We start from the raw sequence: 25,740 nt of genomic DNA on the forward strand, positions 1-25,740 counted from the left end.
AATACTGTTTGAACTGTTTTTTTTTTTTTTTAATTAATTTCACAGTATTTTACAGTTAATTTACTGTTTAAAGATACATTATATAGCTGTTTTTCCATCTTTCTTTTACATTATCTTACTGATTTGTTTTAATGCACTATTTCGGTTGTATTTTTTACATACATTTTAATAAACAATTTTTCAATAACAGGTTAATACTGTTGAAATCCTGCTGTAAATTAACAGCAATTGTTTACAGTGTAGTCATATTATTTATTTATATTAATCTTGTCTCTAGGTGGAAGCTTCAGATAAGCCCAGTTTTTTTTTTTTGCCTTTTCCTGCACTGTATATTATTCATTAATTTTTTTGTTATGTTGTATAGTCTTAAATTGTGCAAAATAAATAAACAAGTATTTCATTGTACAACAACAATTTACGTGGAAAATGGTTATTGGCTAAAAAAAAAACATACATAAAGGCCTGAACCTGTATGAAGCCTGTGTGTTCCTGATCTACTTTTACGATGTTTAATTTCAATCAATTAATTAATTAATTAATTAATTAATTCCTACATGTTAAAAGCTTTTATTAATTGAACAATTAAATAGCTACACCTGAAAATGATGCACTAACTGAAACTGTCTTTTCACCCTCGTTTGATTGAGAAAGTTATTGTAATATACTATATTACATTATATATAGATATTAATATTATATTATTATAATTTGTAATATAGTATAGTAATAATAATAATAATACATCATTGCTCAATTAATCTTATTTAGATTTAAATTTTAGTTTATTTTCTCTGATATAAATATGTTATTTACATTTGTTTATGTTTATATCAGAGCGCTCGCGCTGTAGAATGGTCGCGCACCGGAAGTACTCGCCACCCTCTCGGAAGTGAACCCTTGTCCGGACGCAGAGAGACAGAGCGATGGCGGGGGACACTTCAACCGAGCTTCTCTTCATAGACACGTTTAAGCACCAGAGTGCAGAGGTAACATACATCTGACGCAGTAACACCCCTCTTATATGTATACCTCAGAGCTGTCTGCGTTTAATCCTCCTATCGGTTATAATCAGGAGCTTATCCTCGATGCTAACCTCCATGCTAACGGTGTCTCCATGCTAACAGTAGCAGCTGTATCGTGGTTGTTGTGGCAACAATTCACAGCTTTTACTGAGACACACACTCAACTAAATGTACCTCTAATGTTACCAAATGTATTAGTTAAACATAATGTTACTTACATAATCATATCATGTCACTCAGCTGTTTTCTTTTGCGCAGTTTGATTGCTAGTTAGCTGAGTGGCTAAGGCTAACTGTAAACTCAGCCATGTTTACCTCAAGCTAAAGGGACTGTTTTGGTTTGTAGTATTAAGTTGTGTTTTGTGAATACATTGTGTTATGTAAATGTTTGTATTAATCATGATGTTCAATGCACTTCACTTTCAAAACGTTCCTGTTTGTTTAAATGGTTTAGGGCCAAAATACCAATCTGATCTTCTGCTATGTTATGAACCATCCAGACCTCTCAGGTCATCTGGATCAGGTCTGCTTAGTGTCCCCAGAGTCACAACTAAACATGCAGAAGAAGCAGCGTTCAGTTAACATCAGATACAGACGTTAACAGAATGCAGCATGAGAGTACAAGCATGGTATTGCTCTTGTTACTTAAGATAACACACCTAATTATGCAATACCTTTGGTAATAATCAGATATTAGATGCAGTTCAAAGTGTCTAAATAAGTTTTTGGACAGCAGCACGTCATATAAACCAGGTTAAAAATGACCACAATTGTCCATAAACCATATTTTTCCTACTCAAAGAACTCTCGACCCTCTTTGTGATACCAGCTATCACATATTTATAAAAACTCTAAATGGTTTAGAGCCAAAATACATTTCTGATCTTCTGCTATGTTATGAACCATCCAGACCTCTCAGGTCATCTGGATCAGGTCTGCTTAGTGTCCCCAAAGTCACAACTAAACATGCAAAAGCAGCGTTCAGTTTTTATGCACCAAATATTTGGAACAAGCTCCCAGAAAACTGCAGGACCGCTACAACTCAGTACTTTTAAATCAAAGCTTAAAACCTTCCTGTTTGCTGCTGCCTTTTATTAAACCAGATAATGATCTTATACTGCACTAGAGCTTTTTACTCTTGTGTGTTATACTCTATTTTAGCTTCTATCCTAGCTTTTGTTTTAGCTTGTTTTTATTTTCTAATCTTTAATGTTTTTATAACTGTTTTAATTATGTCTTAATGTTCTTTTGCACTTTGTCGCAATGTTTTTGAATGTTTATGTAAAGCACTTTGAATTGCCCTGTTGCTGAAATGTGCTCTATAAATAAAGCTGCCTTGCCTTGCCTTGCCTTCAGTTAACCAACGTGGATGTGGTGCGGTTTCCTTGCGGGGTGCTGATCACAGAGGTGCGGGTCATTCCTCCAGGGATCAAAGCACACAGCAACCTACCTGACAACAGAGCATTTGGGTAAGAGCAATTATAGCACTCGCAAACACTCAGTGGACCTACAGTAAATGGCCAGTTTATTAGGTACACCTAGCTCAATCTAATGCAGTTTAATAAAGCAACCCTGCAATAAATCCTACAACAAGGTTATGATGTTCATTCAGCATATTTGGGTATTGAATATGTCCAGGGAATGAAATTGGCACCTGCCACCTGCCAAATGCAGGGTAAATGTTGGCTGTGGCAGGTAAAAATGTCAGGTCACCTGCCACCATGGCAGACAGGTTTTCCTTATATTAAGAAATATTATTTTTTAAAAGCAATTCTAAAGCCTAAATTAAATATAGTCATGGATTAAGGTTACATGATATATTAAAAAATTCTACACTCTGGTACCACTGACTCAGTGTTTACAATTTTAAAGCGTTCTACCTAGATTTCAGAAGTGGCAGACAGAAAAAATTGAGTGGCCGTTAGAAATGTTCAGTGACCTGCCACAGCGGCAGGTAAAGAAAAAGGTTAATTTCAGACCCTGAATATGTCATATGATATGTCATATGATATGATATATTCACTATAAATACAGTTTCTCTGTCATTGTCATTATAAAAAAATTCACTGTTTCCACTAACTGTTACATTCATTCATGGCGGACAGCTGTCTCTTAGTGCTACAGCATTCCCTGGCCTCATATTACCTCACATAAAAATTATTGATGCTGAGTATGGTATAATATATGTATAAGCACTGGTATTGCATCGCTCTTCAGTATCAGCAGATACCCAGACTCCAGGTATCGTATTTGTCCTGAGAGAGAGAGAGAAGAAGGGGATGGTGCATCCCTTGTTGCAGGAAATCCTCAACCTCATTGCCAATGAAACATTGCCTCTGGAGATGTTTGTTTACATGTTTGCTACAGATACCTGAGCTGTATATGTGCCTGTAGGAAAGTAGTTTGACACCTGAGCTCCATTGTTGTGTGGATCCTGATTCCCACTGAGCCTGTTGGGTATGTGTATTATGTAATTTAATTGAATTAATGGGCTCAGTGCTCTACCAGGGTATTGATGTACAGTATATTGTGATTAGTGTTGTCACAATACTGGAATTTATAACTTCGATACAATACCTTTAAAAATATCTATTTGATACCACAGGGAAAAATGTACACAACATTTGAGAGTATAACATTTTGGATTTTTATTAAAAGATAAATAGTGGTGTGTGAGTCAATTTGCCGTCAAAGAGAAGAGAGAACAGAAAGCGCAGCTGAACCTGTGTGTCGATACTGTGGAAAATTAATATTGAAACTTTTTCAAATATCATACACCTATGGATCTTTCAGTACCCATTTAAAACAACGCATGATTACTACATACACATGTCAGCACTAAACTCTTTTTACGGCTTCTATCTATATGTCCTGCTTGTCTGCAATGTTGTTTTATATGTATAAATGTCACTACTGTTTCTACTACTTTTAACAACTGTGTCCTTTTCCAATATTTAAACTGCTTGTCCTGTTTTATGTTTTTTCTGATGTATTTTAGGAAGACTCTTAAACTGCGTGCCCGGTTTCTGTACTGATGTATTTTAGGATGCCTTTTGTAACACCTTGGCCAGTGACAACAGAAGAAAAATGGCCTTTTTGGCTAATTCTGGCATTTTTTATACAATGTGTATTTATTAATTTGTGGTGTCCCTTCTCAAATAAACAAAAGAAACAACTACTCTTTCAAATATTTAGTATAAATATTTCAATATTTTTGACAACACTACTCGTGATAAAATAAATTGAGTCAAAAATCAGTTGCGAAGCTGATCATGGATAATATCTGTTTTTGCTAATTCAGTAAATGAAATACCAGACAGTTTTTCATCACATGATGCCAAAATCATAAAAAATATAATTTGTCACATTGCCTACAACGCCAAAAAACACCAAAGTATGTAATAGGGATATCTAGATAGATAGATAGTAACTTTATTGATCCCGAGGGAAATCAATTCAACCACGGCATAAATGGTATGAAACATTTCTTGGTGGTTGAAAAATGTATATTGTCTCATATTATACACTTTTGTTTGTTGCTCACTTTATTAGGTACACCTGTACAATCTAATACAGTCCAATACAACTGTTCTGCTACAAAGTCTACTTTTATGATGCTTATAATGTTCAGTTTTAGTCATACAGGTGTTAATTGAATTTTATGTTTTAGCTCTGAGGTCACAGTTAGTGGTTGTCATATTCTGCCCCCTCTCATGTTAATAAGGACAAAAAAATTTAAACCGCTCTCAATATAATGCAGTCCAGTACCACACCACCCATATCACCACAATAATAAACATATAATTTGATTTACACATTTGTCAACAAAAACTGAATAGTATAAACTTCATAAAGGTAGAATTTATGGCAGTTGCTGTTGTATTGAATTGCAAAAAATTGTACATGTGTACCTAATAAAGTGGATACTGAATCTGTATTGTCATAGCGGTCGGCCACCTTTGTTGATGTATAACTCAATAATCAATGAAGCCTTCTGTTTAGGCTCCATTAATGTGTATGTTTCTGTGTTTCCAGGGAGACATCACCTCATGCCTTCCAGTTGGAGCTGTTCTTTAATAATGCCACCAAACCCAACAATGCCACGTTCCACAGACTGGGCAGGTCAGAATAATTTTCACTCCCCCACTTCTCGTTTTGTTTCTGTATTACTTAGAGCCTCTCCTCTATCTCTGTATTTCCTGGTCAAATCTCAAAAGTGCTTAAGATGCAAATCTCACCTGTAGAACCAGTCATGTTAGCATCTGAGCCCTGTTCCCAGAGGCCAGAGGGGTGCGTGTGTGCACCTGCACCCACCCATATTCAAGTCCCTTTGTTCCTATGCTGGCTAACTGGTCTCTCCAGAAACTCAACCCCACCCACAAAGTAGCTGGAAGTGACAAAAAAACTCAGTTGAAATAGATGATAAGTGACAGTGGAATGATTTTTATTCTACCCTCATAATAGAGGTGTGCACAGGAGCACCAAATCATCAGCTTGTATTCAGAGGCGTTCATTGTGTAAGAGACCTTGACAACTTTTAAAACGACACACCCAAGTCATTATTCTCTGCTGGGAAAGTTGGGAGTAGATTTTTTTTTAACCTGTCTGATTGCAATTTTAAGCATTTTAAAAAGGTCAAAAACAAATTTGACTGAAATGTTTTGGACAAGAATCCTGTTTGACAGCTGTTGGATAATCAGGATATAGATGATCCAGATAACCATGATAATGCAGTTTCATGGCATTTTTCCTTTTTTGTGACATGATATATTATGACAGTCAGTATGGGTGTGTTGGATGGCATGTTACAAAGCCATATTGGAACACAGTATATCACAGTGACATGCTGTGTGTGATTAAGACCAGTGTAAGACTAATTTTGTTGGACAATATATTGTCCCAGAAATAATTATGATAAATGTTAATATTGTCATTTTAAGACCATTTTATGCCACTGATATAATGATAATATTATAGCATAATAATGCAAGCGCACACTTTGGAAAGAGCAGAATATTCAGACATTGGAATTGGAATGTGAAAAAAATATTTAAATATCCTAAATAAAGAAAACTATAATAAATCAAATGGACTCTCAGACTCTGTTAACAAAAATGTGCAATGTCTGTGCAATGCCTAAGTCTTATAACGGTGGGAAAACCCTGCTGTTTAATCTGGCATTATGTTGGTGTGTCATGATATACCGGTATTGACGATAACCGTGATATTTAAAAAAATAAAATATTGATATCATGTTAATAATGCACATATGATAATATTGTGTAAATAATCCAGCGCCTCTTAAATCATTTTATATATATATACAGTTATGGTTACAGACTCTCTCCCTACACTTATATTTTGAGTGTATTAAAATTTGCCAAAAAAGAGAAAAAACACAAACAAAGTTAAAGATGAATTTGACTGATAACATTTATATTTATTCTTTTAAATTTTCTATAGATATTGCGACAATATCGTTATCGTGAATTCTTGTGGCCACAATAATCGTGTCGTGAAAACCTGATATCGTGACTGCTCTAATGTTGGCTAAAACATTGGTGACCTTCTTATGTAAATAAACACCCACGTAAACACAACGGATAATATTGAGGTCAGCAAAAAAGATCGAGGACGTGTCCATATATCATACAATAAGTCAATTTGGTATTTATAGTGATAGGCCTAGTGGCTTCCAACCTTTTTGGTTTGTGACCTCTTAAATCTTTGCTATGTCTACTTGGGAACACTTTCAATTGTCAATGGGCTGTGACTAGTTCAACCAAAGACTTGATCTTTATTTTCAGGTTGTTTTATCTCAATTATATATAGAGGTCTGAAGAGGTAAAATTGTCTGGTGACTCACAAGAAAAAAGGTTCTAACAGTAAAATCTCTAAGAAGATGAACAAACATACTCAAGTTCAAATGTTTAGCCTTGGTGTATATTTGCACTGATGTGTTAATCTGCCTTGTGTTGCTTTCTGCCTTCAGTCTGGAATATGATGAGAACAAGTCCATCGTGTTCAGACCCAGTGGAAAGGTAAATAGTCGTCCACAAACAAGATGATTTGTAATTTTTTCCTGTTGATTTGTGAATAACTAAATGGGTTTGTGCATGCAGGTGAACACAGACGGCCTGGTGCTGCGTGGCTGGTACACCAGTCTGACTGTAGCAGTGTACGGGACAGCAGAGCGCTCACATGGACATGACCAAGCCTCACCCCCTCCTCCTCCACCCCCACCCCCCCAACAGCCAAGCGGGCCCAAGCGGATCGTTAAACAAGGTGCGCATCATTAAGCCGAAACTACCCAACGCTCTCACCTTCGCACCCACTTCCTGAAACATCCAATGAATCTCTTATTTTCCCATATTTGCTTGTTATGATGTCAATCTATTGTACTGTTTGGTTTTTTTAGAGTGGGAAAAGGATGACCAGTACAATGGCAGCCCACCCAGACCAGCACCCAGAGGGCCCCGTACTCCACCCGGTCCTCCTCCCCCAGATGATGATGATGAAGAGCAGGTCCAAGTGACAGGTGAGAACTGCACGTCTGTTATCACATTATACCTGCCACTGTTGATCCTGATTTATCAACAATACAGTGCTGCAAGGATGACGTATTTTGTAGGCCAACCAGGAAGTTGGCCCTGGTTCCCTCGACAAAAAGCCAATGGGATTAACCATTTTTGTTCAGCAAGATAATCTTCAGAAATGAACACCACTTTTATGATTTTTGAAGCGTAAATTCAATCAGCAGGAGTAAAAAGCTAACGTCAGGCTATAAAGGAACTACACCACGGTCGCATGACTTCACATCACCACCGCTAAGCTAAAGAGGGAGTAGTTGGCGTGATGAAGTTTTATCTCTCATTTAGCCACTTGTTAGCAACCGCCTTTTGTTAAGACACGTAAAAGCTTCAAAATTCACGAGTGGAATATTTATCGACGTGCTATATGACATAAAACATAAAACGTTAAAATCTGTTAACTCATTTCTGGGTTTTAGGACTCATTCCTGCAGCACTCTGTAACAGAGATGCTGCCCTAATTTAAGCATCTGCCTGGTTGATACTTCTCATAATTAAATGTTGCATCTGTGGTTCTCCTTAATCAAAATTAACAGTTGTACAGATAGAAAATTCCACATTGGTTACCCTGCAGTTTCTTTGTCAGTGTCATGATACAATTCAGTGTTTTCACCAACAGCTCATTTATTCAGTCACAGCAGGTCACTACTTTACATTAATGTCTACAATTGGTTAAAGTTTATAACTAAGGTTATAACGTTTCCTGATTAGCCGGTTGCCCAAAGTTTCATTTTATTTCAGTACAATAAGAAAATTAACCTTGCTTTTGCTATATTCTTCTCAGGTACCTTATTGTTGCATGGTATTATGGTATATAACTCTGACTAAGTGTTCTTGTACAGGTAAAGGGCACATAATGTTCACGGGTGTTGCGTTACATTTCCTAAGCAAGTCTCTGCGTGCTGATTATCATTGAATGACTGAATGAACTGAAATAAATGGAAACCGGTGGCTGCCTGCCAGGTGTAAAGACATATGTTGACAAGTGTTATGTTTTGGACAATGGCTGTCAGTCATGTAAGCATTGTGTTAAACATGCAAACACACCGGTATGATCCTTAAGCTGTTTTGCATGAGTAGGCCTCTACATGTGTACATAATATATAGTTTGCATGTTCGTATGTGCCCTGTGGGTACGTTAGGTGAACCTTGTGCCGTTCGGTCTCTTTTGTGACATTTACAGTGGGCCCGGTCAAAGTCGAGCCGTCGGAGGGCCGCGACGACTACCTGGAGGCCGTGTCGCCTGAAAGATCACTGCCTGCTGATGAGACGTACTCAGATGCTGAACAAGAGGAGGAAGGCGATGAGGAGGAGGAAGAAGAGGAGCAGGAGGAGGAGGAAGATGCACGGACCGAGGGGAGCGTTCCGGAAGAGGAGGAAGAAGAGGAGGAGGATGAGGGTGAGGACGAGGAAGAGGAGATGGAGGAAGGTAGGGGAGTTATTTTGTGAGAGTAGGATAGTCTGCAATCCCAAATGGATGCCGGGCCCTGAACCCCTCGGTACCGCAAACTCATCAGACTCCCCCGGGGGCCACGGGAGCAGGGTCCATTTGGGACTGAGTGACAGTTGGAAGAGAGTGTGTGGTGCTCTGGCATGCTGCCTCCATCTACAACCGCTGGGTGCTCCAAACTCTCAGCTAGCCCGTCCTCGGGCTACTCTGAAGGCTTATGGTCAAAACTCATAAGCTGTCATGTGGAGGTCTGCCTCACACATCCTCACAGCCATGGCTGACGCTTGTGCTGTAGTCACATCCTGCATGTCAAAACTAACCCAGCATGTTTGCAGTGATGCCGCCATGTGTGAGGTTTGTCTGTATGAATTTGTGAATGAGCAAAGGGAATATGTAGAAGCTGCTGGCCTCCCCATTTTCATTCATTCTTTACACACATATTTTATGAATGGATCTTAAGAATCTTGTTCATAATGGATTCACTTTTGTCCCGTCTCTTTCGTCTCTCCAACACTTTCAGGTGATGACGGCTATGAGCAGATTTCCAGTGACGAGGATGATCTGGATAATGGTAGCTTCAAGTTGCCCACCTTTGACATGGACTACACTCCTGAGGACCTGGCGTCTGTCCCGCCTGTCCAGTATGACCCGTATGAGCGAGAACTCAGACCCCTGCTCTACTTCACCCCTCCATACAAGACCCGCTTTGATACCCAGTTTGAGAAGGCCAGTGTGGAGGAACCCAGGGACCCTGGTGGAACAGAAGGACCAGCAGGTGGAGATGAGGCGGAGGCTGTTGCCCAGCTGAAAGAGCTACTAGGTAGTATTGGAGAGGACAGAGACGCCCGCTGGGTCACTGCTCTGGAAGAGGCACCTGCACTACTGGCCAAAGGGTTGACTTATTTAATCAAACAAGGAGAGGGAGAGGTGGAGAAACCTGTTAGAATTTTAGTCCAATGGGCGCTCCAAGCTCTGAGTATGGAGATCGCTCTCACACAACCCATCGCTCTCAACCTCAGACAATTGAAAGCCGGTGCTAAGCTAGCATCACACCTCGCAGAGTGCCCTCAGGGCATCTCAGTGCTGCTGCGTGAAGGGGCCCTTGGTGTGCTGCTAGAGCTGATCCAAGAAGACCATGTCTCCTCCCCAATGAAGCTGAGTATCCTGAGAGCTCTGGGTGCTCTGACCAGCACTCCTGCTGGCGCCGAGGCTTTCCTACATGCAGGAGAGTCAGAGAAGAGTGGCTATCAGGTTAGCATCTCATAGTATACAAACTTGAGAACGAACACTTTTTCATTATATACTTCTACATTTCTTTTGCATGCCAGGTCTAGAGAATAAGAATAAATAACAATACAATGGAAATTCTTGATCCTCCAGTTGTGTTCAAATTAAAACAAATATCTACCTACCATTTGATCCATTTGGCCTTTAAATACAACACATATTGAACCAATGTCTTATTATCCACCTCACAGACACAGGACTCACTGCCCATCCCTGCACATTTACAGAAAACAACGGCTAGTTGAACAACATGATGCATTTTTGCCTTATTAATATTTGACACTAAGCTGTATGTCCTTTATAGCGTTTAGTCCAGCTGTTCCTTCATGAAGAAACGGTGAGAGTCATAACAGCTGGCAACGCCATATTACAGAAAAGCCACATGTATGAGGTACTGGTCGACCTGCAGCACGCAGCGGCAGCATGCAGTGAACCACAGCAGGTAGACACACACTCATTCTCACGCACATATGTTACTAACTTAAAAGAGTTTTCATGATAATCATGACTGACTGTGATTCTCAGGAGGAGATGGAGGACGCTGAGACCCCCATGGAGGAGGAACCATCGCTACACTCCCCCCCTGTGAGTGAGGCAGAACTTGATAGGCTGGCAGGGGTTTTGGAAGAGTTACATCACCTGCTAGAGACGGCCCCTTACTGCATGGTGCAGCCACCTGGGAAAGCCTTCCCCACTACTGCAAGAGTAACAGGACCACAGGAACGGGACGATCCATACCCGGCACTGTATAGGTAGGTACACATATGACTTCAAACATCACACAGTGCAGACACTCAGATATGAAGTTGAAAATAATGCACTTTCTCCTTTCCCAGATATATGCATGCGTGCCATTTCCTGGAGAGCACGGCAGCGGTGATGTCAGCGGCTGCGGCAGCTGGCCACCTGGGTGTCACCCAAGCTGTTAGAGAGCTCCTACGCTTCCTGTCGCTCACCCAGCCAGGCCTGCTCTTCCTCCTCGCCCAGCCCACTCCCACAAACCTGCTGCTGCGTCTCCTGGCATCGATGGCAGAAGCCGAGAGCGAGGAGACCACCTTTACAGGGGGAGAAGGAGGTGTCACAGGGCCAGGGTTCGGTGAAGAGGGCTTCGGCGTGTGGCTAATGCAGGCGCTGCACGCTCTGCAGAGTGTGTCGGAGCTCATGAGCCACGTGGCCGCAGGAGGAGACGGAGGAGCTGGGCTAGAGGAAGGTGACAACGCAGAGGTACTGGGCATGCTCCATGCGCTCTACCTGATGACCTTCACACAGACTGGTCGCAGTGCAGTGGCCCACGTTCTCAGCCTGGACAACAACCTGTCGTGTCTGGTCACCCTGCTCCAGCACCACAGCAAGGACGGACAAGGGTACAGCTGTCTTCTCCTCGTGTCTCTTTCTGTATGACTTGGTTTTATATCAGGCACATGTGCAGAGACTTCTGAGTATGATTTCACTTTTTGTTGTCTTCTTTTCTTTTAGTGAGGCCAAAGCTCGCAAAGCAGTGACGTATAACTATGCCTGTATGCTGGTGTTACTGGTAGCGCAGAGCTCTAATGAACTGCGGATGATGGAACAGTACGCTGCGCCACTACTCGCCATAGCCAAGGCTGATGACACCAATGCCAAGTTACAGGGTAAATATTATCCATTAGGGATGTCATGAGAACCGATTGTTCTGTACCAAGTCGATGGCAAAATTGTCTCTGGGACGGCGTAGAAGATAGAAAATGTGTTTGGGATGCAGTAAACTCAATATCGGCGTGTACAGGGGACGCACCCTCTTTTTCCCTGATAATGCTAAATTGTGAACAACAAATCTGTGTTCAAATCGGCTGGATGAGAGTTAGTTAGCATTAGCTGTTAGCTCCGTGCAGGACTGTGCTGTCTAGCGGCTGCTAACAGTTAACGTTAACTAGCTTCCCAACTTCCTAACAAAAACAGTATTCAAACCGTAATAAAGAAGGAGTATATGTTGAAGTACATGGGATTTATTGTTTTATTTTTGTTTTTTACCGTGGTATTGAATTGGTGTCGAGAAGTGTGGAATTTCACTGGTATTGGTATCGACTACTAAATTTCTGGTATCGTGACATCCCTATTATTAATGTTGCGTTAAAGTATTGTGCCATGTGTATTGGTATGAGTGTTTTTTTGATTGTTAATGTTTTGTTCTTCCTTTGTACTTCAGAGCTTAGCAAATGGCTGGAGCCTCTGGAAAAACTTCGCTTTGACATTTGCAGCATTCCCACCCTCATAGACTACATCAAACAGGTACAGATCTCTCCCTCAATATACGTACTGCTGAAGTAAAGCAACATTTCACTACATTTTCATTTTCAGTAACTGTGAGCTTTCATCTCCCTACATCACCTGCAGACAGTCCTAATTTACTCCTGAGTCTTGTACAGTGAGGGATAAGTCTCTTCAGTGTTTGGGCAGCTGTCAATGATTTGTCTATAGCATTTAATTCAGGGAGTTCATTCATGCTTTCAGTGAAGGAATCAAGATCTCTGATCCTACTCGAACCCACAGGGACTCTCAGAGTACAGTTTTATCATTTTTATTTAATCAAGATTTATAGAGCTTTTTCAATATTATTATCAGAGAAAAATAGAACAATATTGTCACCACTTATAACCTGGCCGACTCATTCTTCTATGTAAGATTGCAAACTTTATAAACAAGGAAACTGTTACTAAAACAAGAAGAATGTATTCAAGTCACACTATATATTATCGTCTAATTTTGTACAATAGAGACATCAGATATAAAGTATATCTCCCTGGAATGCAGAGCGTCACTGACAAGTCTGAACTGCTCAAACATATACCTACTGTGTAGCATGTTTGACTCAAGGCTGTATGCAAATAACAGCGCTAATATGTTATTTCAAACGTGTTTCTTGTCTTGACTTCAGAATTTGGAAAACGTGTTGACAGCTGAGGGAACTGGACTGGTTACCGCTCTCAGGGTCCTTTGTCACATCGCCTGCCCCCCACCTGCTGTAGAGGGTAAAGACACCAAACATGATTTCTGAAATAGTTCAGCTGATAAAAACGTAATACTTTTAAAGGTTTCTTTTAAAATATTATATACTTTATATAATAAAGGTGCCTTATGGCGTTTTCCTGCAAGCAAACAAAAGTTATGTTTATATTTAGTGTTACTCACCAAAGTGAACTGTGGTATCCTTGAAGTCTAACAAACCTGTTAAATCCTGTATTGTTTACATCCATGAATATTGCGAGACCAGGAATGTGTACTAGTAGCTATTAGTGGTCCAAAACTCTACGGGATATCTTTAAGGTCTTGGCACACCAAGTCTGTATTTTTCGTTTGCATTTTTTAAATCCGTCATCCAATAATAAACGTTATGCACAGAAACCGTGCACACGGTCACACAGTCCAATGCATTTTAATATTCTATTCGTTGCGAAAATTCACAATATGACACAAAACTGAATTGATTGCGTGGGTGCAATGGATAGCGTTAGTCCCAAACGGGCCTAATGAATAAATTACATTAGCAAGAAACTATCGTTTGGCTGCCTAGAGCACAATCACTACTGTCTAATTTACTTCTAACTTTCCTACATCCTTTGTTTTGCAACCATCCCCGATTCCAAGCTGTTCGTTCTGCTATCACCTGTCTCAATCTATCCTTAAATTCTTTTATTTCTTAATCGTAAAGTGCTTTGTGCTGGGAGACGTAGTGAATGTTTATCATGTCATTTTGGATGATGACATTTGCAAAGAGCCTGATAAGAGCCACCGGTGGTCAAACAACCCTCTTTTGCCTTTTGACGGATGCGAAAAAACGCCCAAAAATCAAACCTTTCCAAAAACTTTAATGATGGATGAAAGTTTTGGAGTAGGTGTGTAAACGTGACTGACACAACGTGAGGTTGTATTTATTTTTAAACATGCATCAATTTCGTAAGAAAAATACAGACTCGGTGTGCAAAGGCCTTTACTGGTTACCGTGTTCATTGATGTTGACTGCAGTTACACAAGAGACAGCTGTTGTACAATATTGGACACATTTTTCACAATGTTTTCCTCCTTTCCACAGGTCAGCAGAGAGATCTTAAATGGAATCTTGCAGCGGTGCAGTTGTTCTCTGGCGAGGGTCTGGATACGTGTGTGCGTGTCTTACAGAAGCTGTGCAGCTTGCTGCTGCAGCCGTGGCGTGTGCACGGACACATGGGGCACACGCCGCAGCGCTGCATGATCCTCAGCATATGTATTAGCACGCTGCGATTGCTGCGCACCATGCTGATGGAGTTGCTGCGCGGGGGAGCTTTCCAATTCAGGGACACTCGCGTTGCCAGCGTGTTGGTGACGCTCCACATGATAGTGTGCTCCATTCCTGCGACTGGACGTCTAGACGGAGAGGAGACAAGAGTGCAGGCGCTCATCGTTGACGTGCTGCTCACTTTCACGCAAGGTGTTAACGAAAAGGTGAGTGAATGAGTATAGGCATGTTTATTTAGCCAAGAAATATTATGCAAAGTGTCATTATTCTTAGTCAATTTGTGTGTTTTGGTGCAGGTGACTCACACAGAAGAGACTCTGGCCAGTAACACGTGGTCTCTGATGCTAAAGGAGATTTTGGGCTCGCTTCTGAAAGCTCCTGAAGGTCTATTCTCTGGTTTGACATTGCTGTCTGAGCTCCTGCCTCTTCCACTGCCAATGCAGAGCACTCAGGTAACTCTATCCTACTGGTCACCCCTCTGTCCTGTACTTCCTAATTATATACACGCAAATATTAATAGAACTTTGGCTCCACAGGTGATATCAGTCCAAGATGTGGCTGTAGCCTTAAACACAAGGAAGCTGTGGAGCATGCACATACGGGCGCAGTGGAAAGTGTTTTCCGAGGCGTTTAGGTGTGTGTGCGCCACCAGCTGCCCTCCTCTCCTCGCCATGCTGAGGAGAATGTGTGTTCAGCTGGCGGACCTGTCTTCACCCACCGCAACACTCATCATGAAAACCCTGCTGGAGATGCTGCTTGAGGAGCTACAGCCGTGAGTGAAAACACACACACACACACACACACTCAGTTCGTTTGTGTTTATGCTGTGAATTGTATTTTAAGTGTATGCAATGTGCTAATCTGCAGGGCGGAGGGGAAAAGTGTGTGCTGGGGCCAGGCCCTGCGTTTGCTTTCTTTGATGGACGCTCTGGTGTCACAGAAAGCTTGTAAGAGCGCAACGCTGCACCTTCTGTCCGGGGCTGTGTCTGGAGACGAACAACTGGCCGATCTGTTCCCCTTGATGCTGTCGCTGTTGGTTCCTCCGACCGACCACTCCTTACAGCAGCAGCAATGCAGCGAACTAGTGGGGACGATATTACAGTCACTGTGTGACCAGGTAAGCAGTCTAGTGCACATGAAGGCAAACATGTCAACAAATCCCAACAGGGAAAAGGACTAAAAAAATCTGAATCTCCGTCTTCACCAGGACATTTCTCTGGTGGTTTCTCCACCTGGTGAGAGCCTTGTGTCAGAGGCTGAGCAGCTGGCCAATGCACTTCCAGGGCGAGAGATGATGTCATCAGTGTGCAACGCCTTGCTGGAGGTTTTGGGGAATTCAGAGAGCAGCGTCCCTCTCCTCCTCACCTGTATCAGGACTTTGACATTCCTCACCGAGCACGACTATGGACTCTACCACCTCAAAGTGTAAATGACAATTTTCTTCTTCTTGATTCCTGGCATTACCAATGTCTCCCTTTTATAATCTCTTCTCTTTCTACCAGGCATAGGGTCTAGAGGTGGGCTATATTTTACATTTTTTCCCATCAGTCATCGTAAGCCACACAACCGGCATTTGGCAATATATTTAATCACCAACATCACCCAAAAAAAAACACCCGCCGATGTACTCAGCCAATCGCTGATAGCCAATACATTCGTCCAATCGCCCAACCATAATAGGCTCTTTTTCTTAGTCGAACAAGACTTTGATTTCACATTATCTTTGTTTCAGAGCTCTGAAGAAGCATGGTGCTGGTTTGTGTGCGCTGTTGAAGAGATTGGTGTTTGCCTTCAACAAGGACTCAGCAGATCTGCTCTCAGCTCTGCTTGACTTCCTCAGACAGATCCTCAACACAGAAACAATGGTAAGAACCTGGTTATATGGCTGGTTAATGTTTCACATGGAAGTAGATACCATTTTCACCAAGAAAATATACATGCTGTCAAACTGTAGAAATTATAAAAATTTTGTTGATGGCAATTAGAACTTTGACATTTGCAACAGCTGATTTTTCAAGTTTTCATGCTTACAGTAATCATAAAAAGTGCTTTAAGTATGAATTCCTAGGCACATGGGAGGTGCGTCTAAATTACTAATTGTGCAGGAGTTTGTATCTCTTGCAGAGTTGCATGTAGTATATGATAGTTGGATTTTATTGTTGGATCTGTCTGTGTTTTAATCCACAGATGTTAGTAGATGAGGCCCCGGGGTCTGGCGAGGAGTCTGCCTTCTCTCCTCCACGGTTGTTGTCAGGCTCTGAGATGAAAGCTCTCCTGCAGTGGGAGGAGTCCGAGTCCCATCCACTCCCTACTTTAGAGAAACAGATTACGGTACAAATTATACACTCAAGTGCAAAGTAAGGGTTGATGCTCGTCATGGCATTAAATAACTGTGTAACTCTGTCTGTAGAAACTATGTAAGGAAGATGATTCACTGGAGACGATGTTGGAGACGGTGATTGTTCTGAGGCAAACGCTGGAGACGGCCACAGACGCACCTCCTGTAGCAGATACCGAGCCCACTCTGCCAGCACCCGAGGCACTCGGGGCCCAGTTTAATCACAGGTACAGCCCCCGGATGATACCAAAAGACATACATCAAGATATTTTTCTCTATCAATTTTGTACTCCTCTGTCTAAATTCAGTCATCAATCACAGGGAGGCAGAACCAGCCAGGGAAATGTACCTTTTAAAGTGACAGAATTATCATCAGATATTCATAACAAAATGGTGTCAACTTCAGTTAAATGCACAAGAACTAAACCTATTACAGATGATATACTAAAATGGGCCACATGCATCCCTTTTGTGGAAAGTGAGATGAAACAACTAAATGTGATAATAAATATCTGTGCATTGTTATCTGTAGGACGGTGTTCATTCTGTCAGAAGCTCTGGACGAGCAGCTGAAGACGTTGTGGTTCTCTCCCTTCCAAACTGATGACATCGAAGCAGACCTTGATATGTTAAGTGTGAATGTGTACAAGGTATGTCCACATGTGAGACACTGATTCACTATGGATTAAAACATTTAATATTTTTCCAAATAGTTTATGTAAGAGTGTCTTTCTTTCTCTTTTGTGTAATTGTTTAATTTAATGAAAGCTTGAAGCATCTTTGATGGGACTTTACATGGATTTTGATAATTAATTACACACCCACTTTGTCTGTGTGGCAGGTGAAGGTGGATCTGGTGGGTCTGGCTCAGGAGTGTTGTCCAGAACTGGACCTGAAGGCGGAGCTGGAGCGCTCCTTCCTGTCTGAGCCCTCCTCTCCTGGTGACTCTAAGGCTCCTAAAGGCTTCCGACTTGGCAAACACAAACATGAGACGTTTATCACGAGGTACACTTCCAGTGTTTCGTCGCACTTATATTTGTTCTGTATTCTTTGCGGAGAGCTATCATCTTGATTCTTGTTTTAATCAACCGACTGAACGTCATGTCGTCCTTGTCTCTGCAGCGGTAAAGCCGACTACATTGAGCCTGCTAAGAGAGCCCACATCATGGCTGCTCCTCGTGGCCGCGGAGGTCGAGGAGGGTTCGGACAGAATCTCGGCCGACCACATGATATCTTCCGTCAGCGCAAACAGAACACATCCCGTCCTCCCAGTATGCATGTCGATGACTTTGTGGCGGCGGAGTTTAAAGACATTACGACGCCTCTCGGACTTTTGCCTCCTAAACGGCCCCCCAAGAGCTCCCCCAAGCCCCCCACCAGAGGACTGTTCACTGGCAACAGAGGAAGAGGCACCTTCCACAGCCAGACTCGCTTCTTCACTCCTCCACAACCTAAAGGTGTACTGCTGTCTGGTACGTACACACACTTCAACACTTCATTGATCCGTGTATAATGCAAAGTGAGCACCACAATCAATAGTGGAAAGGTACACAACACCAAGGAATTTTAAGAATGACAAGTAAGGGATAATGTACAGCGAGCCAGTCATTGTTATTACTAAATGTTACAATTCATTGCTTGTATAATAATTGCCAAAATAGTACACTCTTAAAGGGACTCTATGTAAGAATCAGAAATTGCTTGTTAACAGCGACACCTGTGGCCGCTAAGTCGACGAAAGTCAGCGCCATGTTGCTCGTGCTCGCGCTTGTGCATCCAAAAGCATTGCTTAAAACAGTGAGGCGACACACGTCAGCTAAAACCACAATATCACTCTATATTTCACCTAAAAGAAACATATCCAGTTTACTGTCATAGAGGAGTAAAGAAACCAGAAAATATTCACATTTAAGAAACTGGAATCAGAGAATTTTGACTTTTCTCTCTTAAAAGATTTCTCAAACCAATTAATCAATTATCAAAATAGTTGGCGATTAATTGACAACTAATCGATTAATCGTTGCAGGTCTATCCCCGAGCATTACAGTTCATTCTTACCTTGGAAACAGACGTGCAAATCTTAACTCAGGGTGCTCTTATTCACTTATTCCAGGGCTTTGAGCTCTAACTCATGGTCTTCATCAGATGGCGTTTGCTGAGTTGTCATCACGTTTTACCACCTGTTTAGTTTCAATTCAAATACAGTAGTAAAAATACAAACGTATATGACAAAGTCCAAGACTTATTTCCATCCTGGTCCCTGATGTTCCATCAGTCCATCTTTGCCACAAAAAGTTGGAGACAGCTGTTTAACGTCCAAAGCGGGAGACACACGACCACAACATGCCATCAAAACAATCCAACAATACCTGTTATCACATGACCAAAGGTCCATACTTGGGTCATGTTATGACAACTGAGCACTCGCATGAGATGTGGTGAAAGCTCTGAAAAAAAACTAGTTAGTGAACCTTAAGTTAAGATTTTCTTTCTTCAAACTATTGGTATACTGTACACAGTATGTAGTAGTAGTTTTGATTTTGGGCATACTGCAGTTCAGATCCACCTATTGGCCAGTAGAGGGAGCTAAATGCGCTATTTTGGTTCTGTAGGTACCTACACTCGCAGAGAAGGAGGCCGTGGTTCATCATGGAGCGGCCAAGTTCCCCCTGTCACTCACAGAGTAACCTACAGTGAACCCCGCGGAGGCCAGAGCAACTTCACACGTGGACCGCTGCCCTCCAGACAACCCCCAGCAAGTATGTTGCATGTACCATGTACCTTCACACACAAACTTTTTTATTTGATTTTGCACTATGAATTTCTAAACACTGAACTTAAAATGTGGCGTCTCTTTCACCCTCCCTCTCTAATTGCCAGGTGCTTATCGGCTGGCTCCACGGGACCGAGTCCCGCGGGGAAGAGGAGGTGCCGGGCTGTCATGGCTTAGCGGTGGAGGAGGCGGCGGCGGCAGCGCTGGAGGAGGCGGCGGAGGAGGTGGAGGAGGGGGTAGAGGATCTCAGGGGAGCAAATTCAGCGGTGGGGGAGGGAGCGGAGGTGGGAGGGGCAGACACGTTCGCTCCTTCACCAGGTAAATTCACCTGGATAATGACTGCAGCCTTTAATGGCAACGTACGGACCAATCAGGATATTATATATACTGTCTCCATGGAAACGTGGTGGGATGATGTCGCAATGACGTAAAGACTCTGTGTTGATGTTTTATGTTTTGTTATCATGAGTCGTATTCGGAGAATAAAGGTCATAGTAACTGAGCTTAGGCTTTTGTTTTTAAGCACCAGATGAATTAATAAACTGACTACGATTACCTGCCAAACATTTATTGCTTGTAGCATGCTTTAAAAAATTAAAAAAATGTCCCACTGATCATCTCTAAAGGGACAAAATAGCACCACACTGAAGGTTCTTCAAGGTGCATGACAAGAGTTTAGTGTGAAAGGACTACAGTACAGCCCACGGTGGCCATTTTAAGAATATTATTTAGGTATAGTTCCTTGTATTTAATGTGGTAACAGGAAGGATTTGTGAGACAGAAAGGTGTCATTGTTAGTGCTACATGCAGCCAAAATACATTTGATTTTCACCACAAACTGTCATATACGATATAACATGAAAGCTGTGCCAGCTGTCCTCCAAGATTCGCTTCTTATGCCTTGTTTTTCATACCTTAGACTGACAAACATATGAAAGATTACACATAGTGAGTCAAGAAACAATTCTCAACATTTTAGGTTGGCTGAAACTTGAAACATTTTTAGAAGTTCTCCTGTAACCAAGTTCATGCAGGACACTCAAGAACCATTTAAATCTTTTCTAAGCAGAAAATACTGCATCAGACAGATCACTAATGAGAATACTAGGAATAATGACGACGAAAATTACTTGAAACTGTTTTTAATTAAAACCTGAGGGATACAAAATCCAAGAGACATTACACAATGATCTGTTTGCAGATCAGATCAGTGGTGGGTCTACAAAATGAATTCATGTTGATTCACTTTCACATAATCCTACAGCCAAAACCTTTAGTTTGTTGAATTACACAAAAACACCTTTCAAACACATGTTTCATTCCACAGCAGACTATTTTTCTCTGTCAACTGTTTACTTTACACTCTGATTTGATTTTTAAAAAATCTCAAACTCATCATTCCAGAAACTACAGAACATACTGTACACACACCATTACTAACCTGTTAGCCAAATATTACAAAAATAAAGATTTAATCTTTTCTGGTTTGGCTAATCTCCACCCAGTCCAGTCTCCTCAGATGACCGTCACCTCCCGGCTCTTCCTCTTGATGCAGTCTAGCGTCAGGCTCCTGGTGCCGCCCTTGCGCGTCCCCTCTCCCAGCTTAGGTGATGGAGGTGGACCGGATACATTTACGGCCTGAGCTGAATGTAGTGACAGACTGGAGGCGTGTAAAGACGCCTCCCTCTGCTGGTGTCTGGCCGACTCGGTGTGTCGCTCCCATCCAGACGTCTGCTGGTCCCTGGATTCCTGTTCGACAGGATGCTGACTCCTGGTCGGCTGCAGGTCTCTGAGGAGCTCCAACAGCTCCCTCTTCTCCAGCTCTACTTCCGCCAGCTCCTGTCTTCTCAGACGCTCTGCTCCTAACAGGGCTCGCATGTCACACATCACACGGGACAACTGACCCTGCAACGGAGGAGACACGAGATTACTGAACATGCATCAATGTGGTTCACAGCGTTGACTCTTGTGTGTTATTGACACTGGTGGATAAAACATTTAGATCCTAAAAGTAGTTCCACTTTAGAAAAATGTAGAGTTAAAGCTCTGACTAAATGGGAACTGTGCCCGTACCTCAAATCTTTACTTCAGCCCTGCTGCTCTTGTTACCTTAAAAACTGAGTAGTTAAATACATGAGAAGGATCGACAGGTCACCTTGATTTCCTCCATGTCGTTCCTCAGCTGCGACTCTTTCTGCACCATGTGTCTCCTCTGCGAGTCCAACCGAGACTCCATCTCTCGTCTCACCTCCTCCACCTTGCACAGCATCTCTGCCCTGCCGTAAAATATTCAGTGAGATAAAATTACGATCTAAAAAAAACTAATCTGTAGCAACTACCTCTGTGTTCAGGATTACCTGAGCATCTCCACTTCTGTGCGCAGCTCTGCTACACAGTTATGCTGTGATTGGTCGATGGAGAGGAGGGTGTGTCCACAGCCGTTGGGACACTCCCTGCTGCGGAAGTTACATTCGGACAGGTGAGCCTCCAAACCTTGTCTCTCTACCTGCACAGGACAACCTGACAGGAGAGGAGCACAGAGATGGATAGGCATACTCAATTTATATGTAAATGTTTGTCTTTAAAAAACATTTTACAAAAGGGAATTTGGTTTGCAGACACCTTTAAATAACAAATAATTACAAGCCATAGTAGTACACACCAAAATATTTCTGAGTGCAGTTACTTTAATATTACTTATACAGATTACTTAGATCAAATTGACCAAATATAGTCACACATCCAATATGAAGATGCCCAAACAACCGATCCCTCTTCATTTCAGTGGTGCTTTTAAAGGTGGAGACCATTGTGTCTTTATAAGAAAACTGTCTGACTTCATTTGCAGATGTAAATGGGATATGCTCCATATTTTGTCACAACATAGTGATTGACTGTTCTGTAATTCTTTCAAGGGTAAATCCTAAAAAATCTACTTTCTACTAGGGCTGCAACTAACGATTATTTTCATTTTTGATTAATCTGACGACTATTTCCTTGTATTATTCGTTTTGTTTGGTCTATAAAGTGTCAGAAAATGGTGAAAAATGTCAATCAGTGTTTCCCAAAGCCAAAGATGACGTCATGAAATGTCTTTTTTTTTGTCCACAACTCAAGATATTCAGTTTACTGTCATAGAGGACTAAAGAAACCAGCAAAACAAGTTTCTTTAAAAATTACTCAAACCAATTAATCGATTATCAAAATAGTTGGTGATTAATTTAATAGTTGGTAACTAATTGAGTAATCTGCAGCTCTACTTTCTACTTTGTGGAAGTGAAAGTAAAATTACCAATTTGACAGAGTAAAATAAAGAGAAAACTAATTGTTTCCACCCCTGAACATAAAGACCAACCCAACTTTTACACTCCTCACTGCACTTATGCCTCATCTTTGACCAAATGTAATAACTTCTCTCAGATCACAGCAGTCATAGACAGCAACAGAAATATCAGGCTGTATCTCGTGTAAACCTGCATGTTGCTGTAAGAGCCTGTATAACTTAACACTGCAAAATCCACACTGCATGCACACACACTGTAACTATACCTACCGCAATAGTAACATATGTACTCTCCACCTGCCAACGACAGGTCAGAGACACATTGTGAGTGCAAGAGCACATGTTTGTATATACATACACACATAGACACTTTTAAATCACTCATTAAAGAGTGATGGGAAGTTGACCCTCAATGCACTCTGTGTGTGAGGTCTGTGGGAGCTGAACAAGTCCCATAGGTGCACTAGTTTGGGAGGTAGCCATGACAACAAAAGAGCCACCTGTTGCTCCCACACACACACAGGTGTCACGTTACCTTTATATCCAACACATCCACATGGATAACCATTTAAGAACACTACCGATAAACATAACAAATGGCACATTAGAGGAGCTCGGTGAGAGGTGTCGTACCCGTGTTAGAGCAGGAAATGAAGGCAAACTCGCACTCATCCTCGTGTGTGTGCAGGCTCTCCAGTGTGCAGACCACGTCACAGCCCTGCCCTGCGTTCACACATCGTAGCTGCAAGCGGTTCAGGTCATTACGCATATACCTGTCATCAAAAAAAGCATCATGGTGCTGGAGACAATGTGGCCATACAGATGCAAATCATGCACATATCTTCTGGAGTTGCCCAAAAATAGAATCATTTTGGGATAGAATGAATTCAGTATTAAAGGAGGTATTAGGATATATAATCATCAAGAAATGATCCATTTTATACCTGGGCATTATAACTACAGTGGTGATGAAGGGAGATCAGTACTTGGTTAAAATCCTACTCACAGCTGGCAGAAAGGCCATTACAAGAAAATGGCTTGTAGCGGACACCCCAAGACTTAGTCAATGGTTAGAAATAGTACAGGAAATATTTGTGATGGAGAAAATGACTTATTCTCTAAGAGTGAAAGAAGATGAGTTTAACAGAAAATGGGAAATGGGTAATTGTATTGTCAATACTGTAAGTTATTGGAAAATGTTTTAATAAGAAAATAACCCTGTATATGGCATCATCAGTTGTAAACTGAACCCCTCGCTGCACTGTTGCAAGTTTCGTTGTTATATTTGTGTTTTATTTGTGTATGCATAAAAGCAATAAAGACTAAAGTGAAAAAAAAAACATCATGGAGAGCAGAATACATGTGTGATCCCCACTGAATTAAATAAGAATGAACAGTTATAATGAAGAGATGATAAAACGTACACACACGTGCAGAGACAGACCTGTACAGTGGTTTGAGACAGACCTGTACAGTGGTTTGAGACTGCCCACGTCCAGTGGAAGTCTGTCCTCTGGACAGGAGTGGTGATGGACCAGCCAGCTGCTGATGCAGGCGCTGCAGTAGGCATGTTCACAGGGCGCCTGGAGGGGGCGCTCCAACACGTCTCGACACACACAGCAAAGGAGACCCTCATTCACATAGCCCACAAACCTCTCCAGATCATAGCCCATCCTACAACCACACATTATGACAAAAAGTTAAGGGAATGAAACTCCAATCTTGCCACAGTGTTGGCTCATTTGATTCTTACTTATTACTGATAATAACATTCCTACCTGAAAATACAACTTCATCCAACTCTTTCTTCTTCTTTCCTTCTGTTGATTTCCACTCCACTTGTTCCCCCACAGGTGACCTTCCCTCTTATCTCTGCACTACTACAACGGTCTTTCCTTCTTCATCTTCTCTCTTGACTTGTTGCTCCATCAAGGTGAGGGTCTCCTTTCCCTTAAAGCCCTCCTCTACCTTTGGGAGTGCGTCTCCATGGAGAGGTATCCCTGACAACGAGGGTTCAGGACACCGGCAGGCAGCTGTCAGACGAGATCAGATCAGATGAGACAGACAGACAGAATTACAGGAGAAGACACACCCCCAAAAAACAGACAATATTCAGCAGTAATGTGTTTTTCTCACTGCCTCACCAATAAAGCTAAAGGTTGTGGTGCCTTCAGAGATTACTGCTATCCTTCAGCTGTTTCTGTCTCTGTTAATGACCCACCCTATCCTTGGTTTCTCTCTCGCTATCTGGATGTGGGATTAACATGGATTACACTCTCTCCCTCCCTGATTGGATTACAGACTGCACAACATCAGATGACACTGTCAGACCACAAAAATCAAAGAGCAATCCAAACCCCTGGACTCATCCCAGTCCCTTTATATTCTATGATTAGATTCAGTGGAGGAAAAAGTATTCAGATTTGTTACTTATATTTTAAAATACAGCAATACCGCAATGTAAAAAATACTTCATTAGGCCTACAAGTAAAAATTGTGCGTTATAATTTCCATTTTAAGAATGTGAGACTTTTCAGCTAAATGTACTGCGTGTATCAAAAGTTAAAGTACATATCAATGCACTGGAATGGCTCCTCTCAGTGTTATATTATTAAATAGCGGTTTATAATTACTGATACATTAACATGGCTTCTCATAGTGTAATAGTGCCAATATAAATTATTTTATACTGTTCATATGCTCATTGTTGGTTTTTTAAAATGTTTATTATTTCAAATATTACACT

General features: G+C 41.6%; 2 protein-coding genes across 3 annotated transcripts; one reads left to right on the forward strand and one right to left on the reverse strand.

Annotated features, from left to right (window-relative positions):
- Positions 1-842: 842 nt before the first annotated feature.
- Positions 843-20,275, forward strand: virma (vir like m6A methyltransferase associated). Of its 2 annotated transcripts, none has more exons than XM_074653729.1 (27): positions 843-986; positions 2,378-2,490; positions 5,057-5,143; positions 7,014-7,062; positions 7,144-7,306; positions 7,440-7,559; positions 8,795-9,040; positions 9,582-10,312; positions 10,653-10,790; positions 10,874-11,100; positions 11,185-11,712; positions 11,825-11,979; positions 12,534-12,616; positions 13,263-13,356; positions 14,418-14,806; positions 14,897-15,052; positions 15,137-15,372; positions 15,468-15,717; positions 15,808-16,025; positions 16,333-16,465; positions 16,788-16,931; positions 17,011-17,165; positions 17,471-17,588; positions 17,780-17,943; positions 18,061-18,410; positions 19,551-19,697; positions 19,819-20,275. In XM_074653729.1, exons 1-27 carry the CDS (start codon positions 924-926, stop codon positions 20,031-20,033), a joined length of 5,472 nt encoding a protein of 1,823 aa, XP_074509830.1. In that variant the 5' UTR covers positions 843-923; the 3' UTR covers positions 20,034-20,275. The 2 variants fall into 2 exon arrangements, with proteins under 2 accessions (XP_074509830.1, XP_074509831.1); XM_074653730.1 differs by having other exon boundaries at positions 8,795-9,010.
- An 816-nt stretch (positions 20,276-21,091) lies between these two features.
- On the reverse strand, positions 21,092-24,911 carry rnf41l (ring finger protein 41, like). Its single transcript, XM_074653756.1, has 6 exons — positions 24,773-24,911; positions 24,462-24,668; positions 23,628-23,767; positions 22,069-22,231; positions 21,867-21,987; positions 21,092-21,616 (listed from the first exon to the last, which is right to left on the reverse strand). The coding sequence occupies exons 2-6, from the start codon at positions 24,665-24,667 to the stop codon at positions 21,227-21,229; spliced, it is 1,020 nt and encodes a 339-aa protein (XP_074509857.1). The 5' UTR covers position 24,668; positions 24,773-24,911; the 3' UTR covers positions 21,092-21,226.
- Positions 24,912-25,740: the final 829 nt, after the last annotated feature.

This window comes from Sebastes fasciatus, chromosome 12, assembly GCF_043250625.1.
Source record: "Sebastes fasciatus isolate fSebFas1 chromosome 12, fSebFas1.pri, whole genome shotgun sequence".
In the NCBI taxonomy this organism is placed as follows: Eukaryota; Metazoa; Chordata; class Actinopteri; order Perciformes; family Sebastidae; genus Sebastes; species Sebastes fasciatus.

What these genes read in the sequence shown, in the direction of transcription:
- virma (XM_074653729.1), top strand. Translation starts at nt 924, where the DNA reads ATGGCGGGGGACACTTCAACCGAGCTTCTCTTCATAGACACGTTTAAG. An exon ending in GGACTCTACCACCTCAAAGT is followed by an intron (nt 16,026 to 16,332) that starts GTAAATGACAAT and finishes TCTTTGTTTCAG; the next exon opens with AGCTCTGAAGAAGCATGGTG. An exon ending in TAAAGGTGTACTGCTGTCTG is followed by an intron (nt 18,411 to 19,550) that starts GTACGTACACAC and finishes TTGGTTCTGTAG; the next exon opens with GTACCTACACTCGCAGAGAA.
- rnf41l (XM_074653756.1), bottom strand. Translation starts at nt 24,667, where the DNA reads ATGGGCTATGATCTGGAGAGGTTTGTGGGCTATGTGAATGAGGGTCTC. An exon ending in ACAGAAGTGGAGATGCTCAG is followed by an intron (nt 21,988 to 22,068) that starts GTAATCCTGAAC and finishes ATTTTACGGCAG; the next exon opens with GGCAGAGATGCTGTGCAAGG. An exon ending in ACGACATGGAGGAAATCAAG is followed by an intron (nt 21,617 to 21,866) that starts GTGACCTGTCGA and finishes CCTCCGTTGCAG; the next exon opens with GGTCAGTTGTCCCGTGTGAT.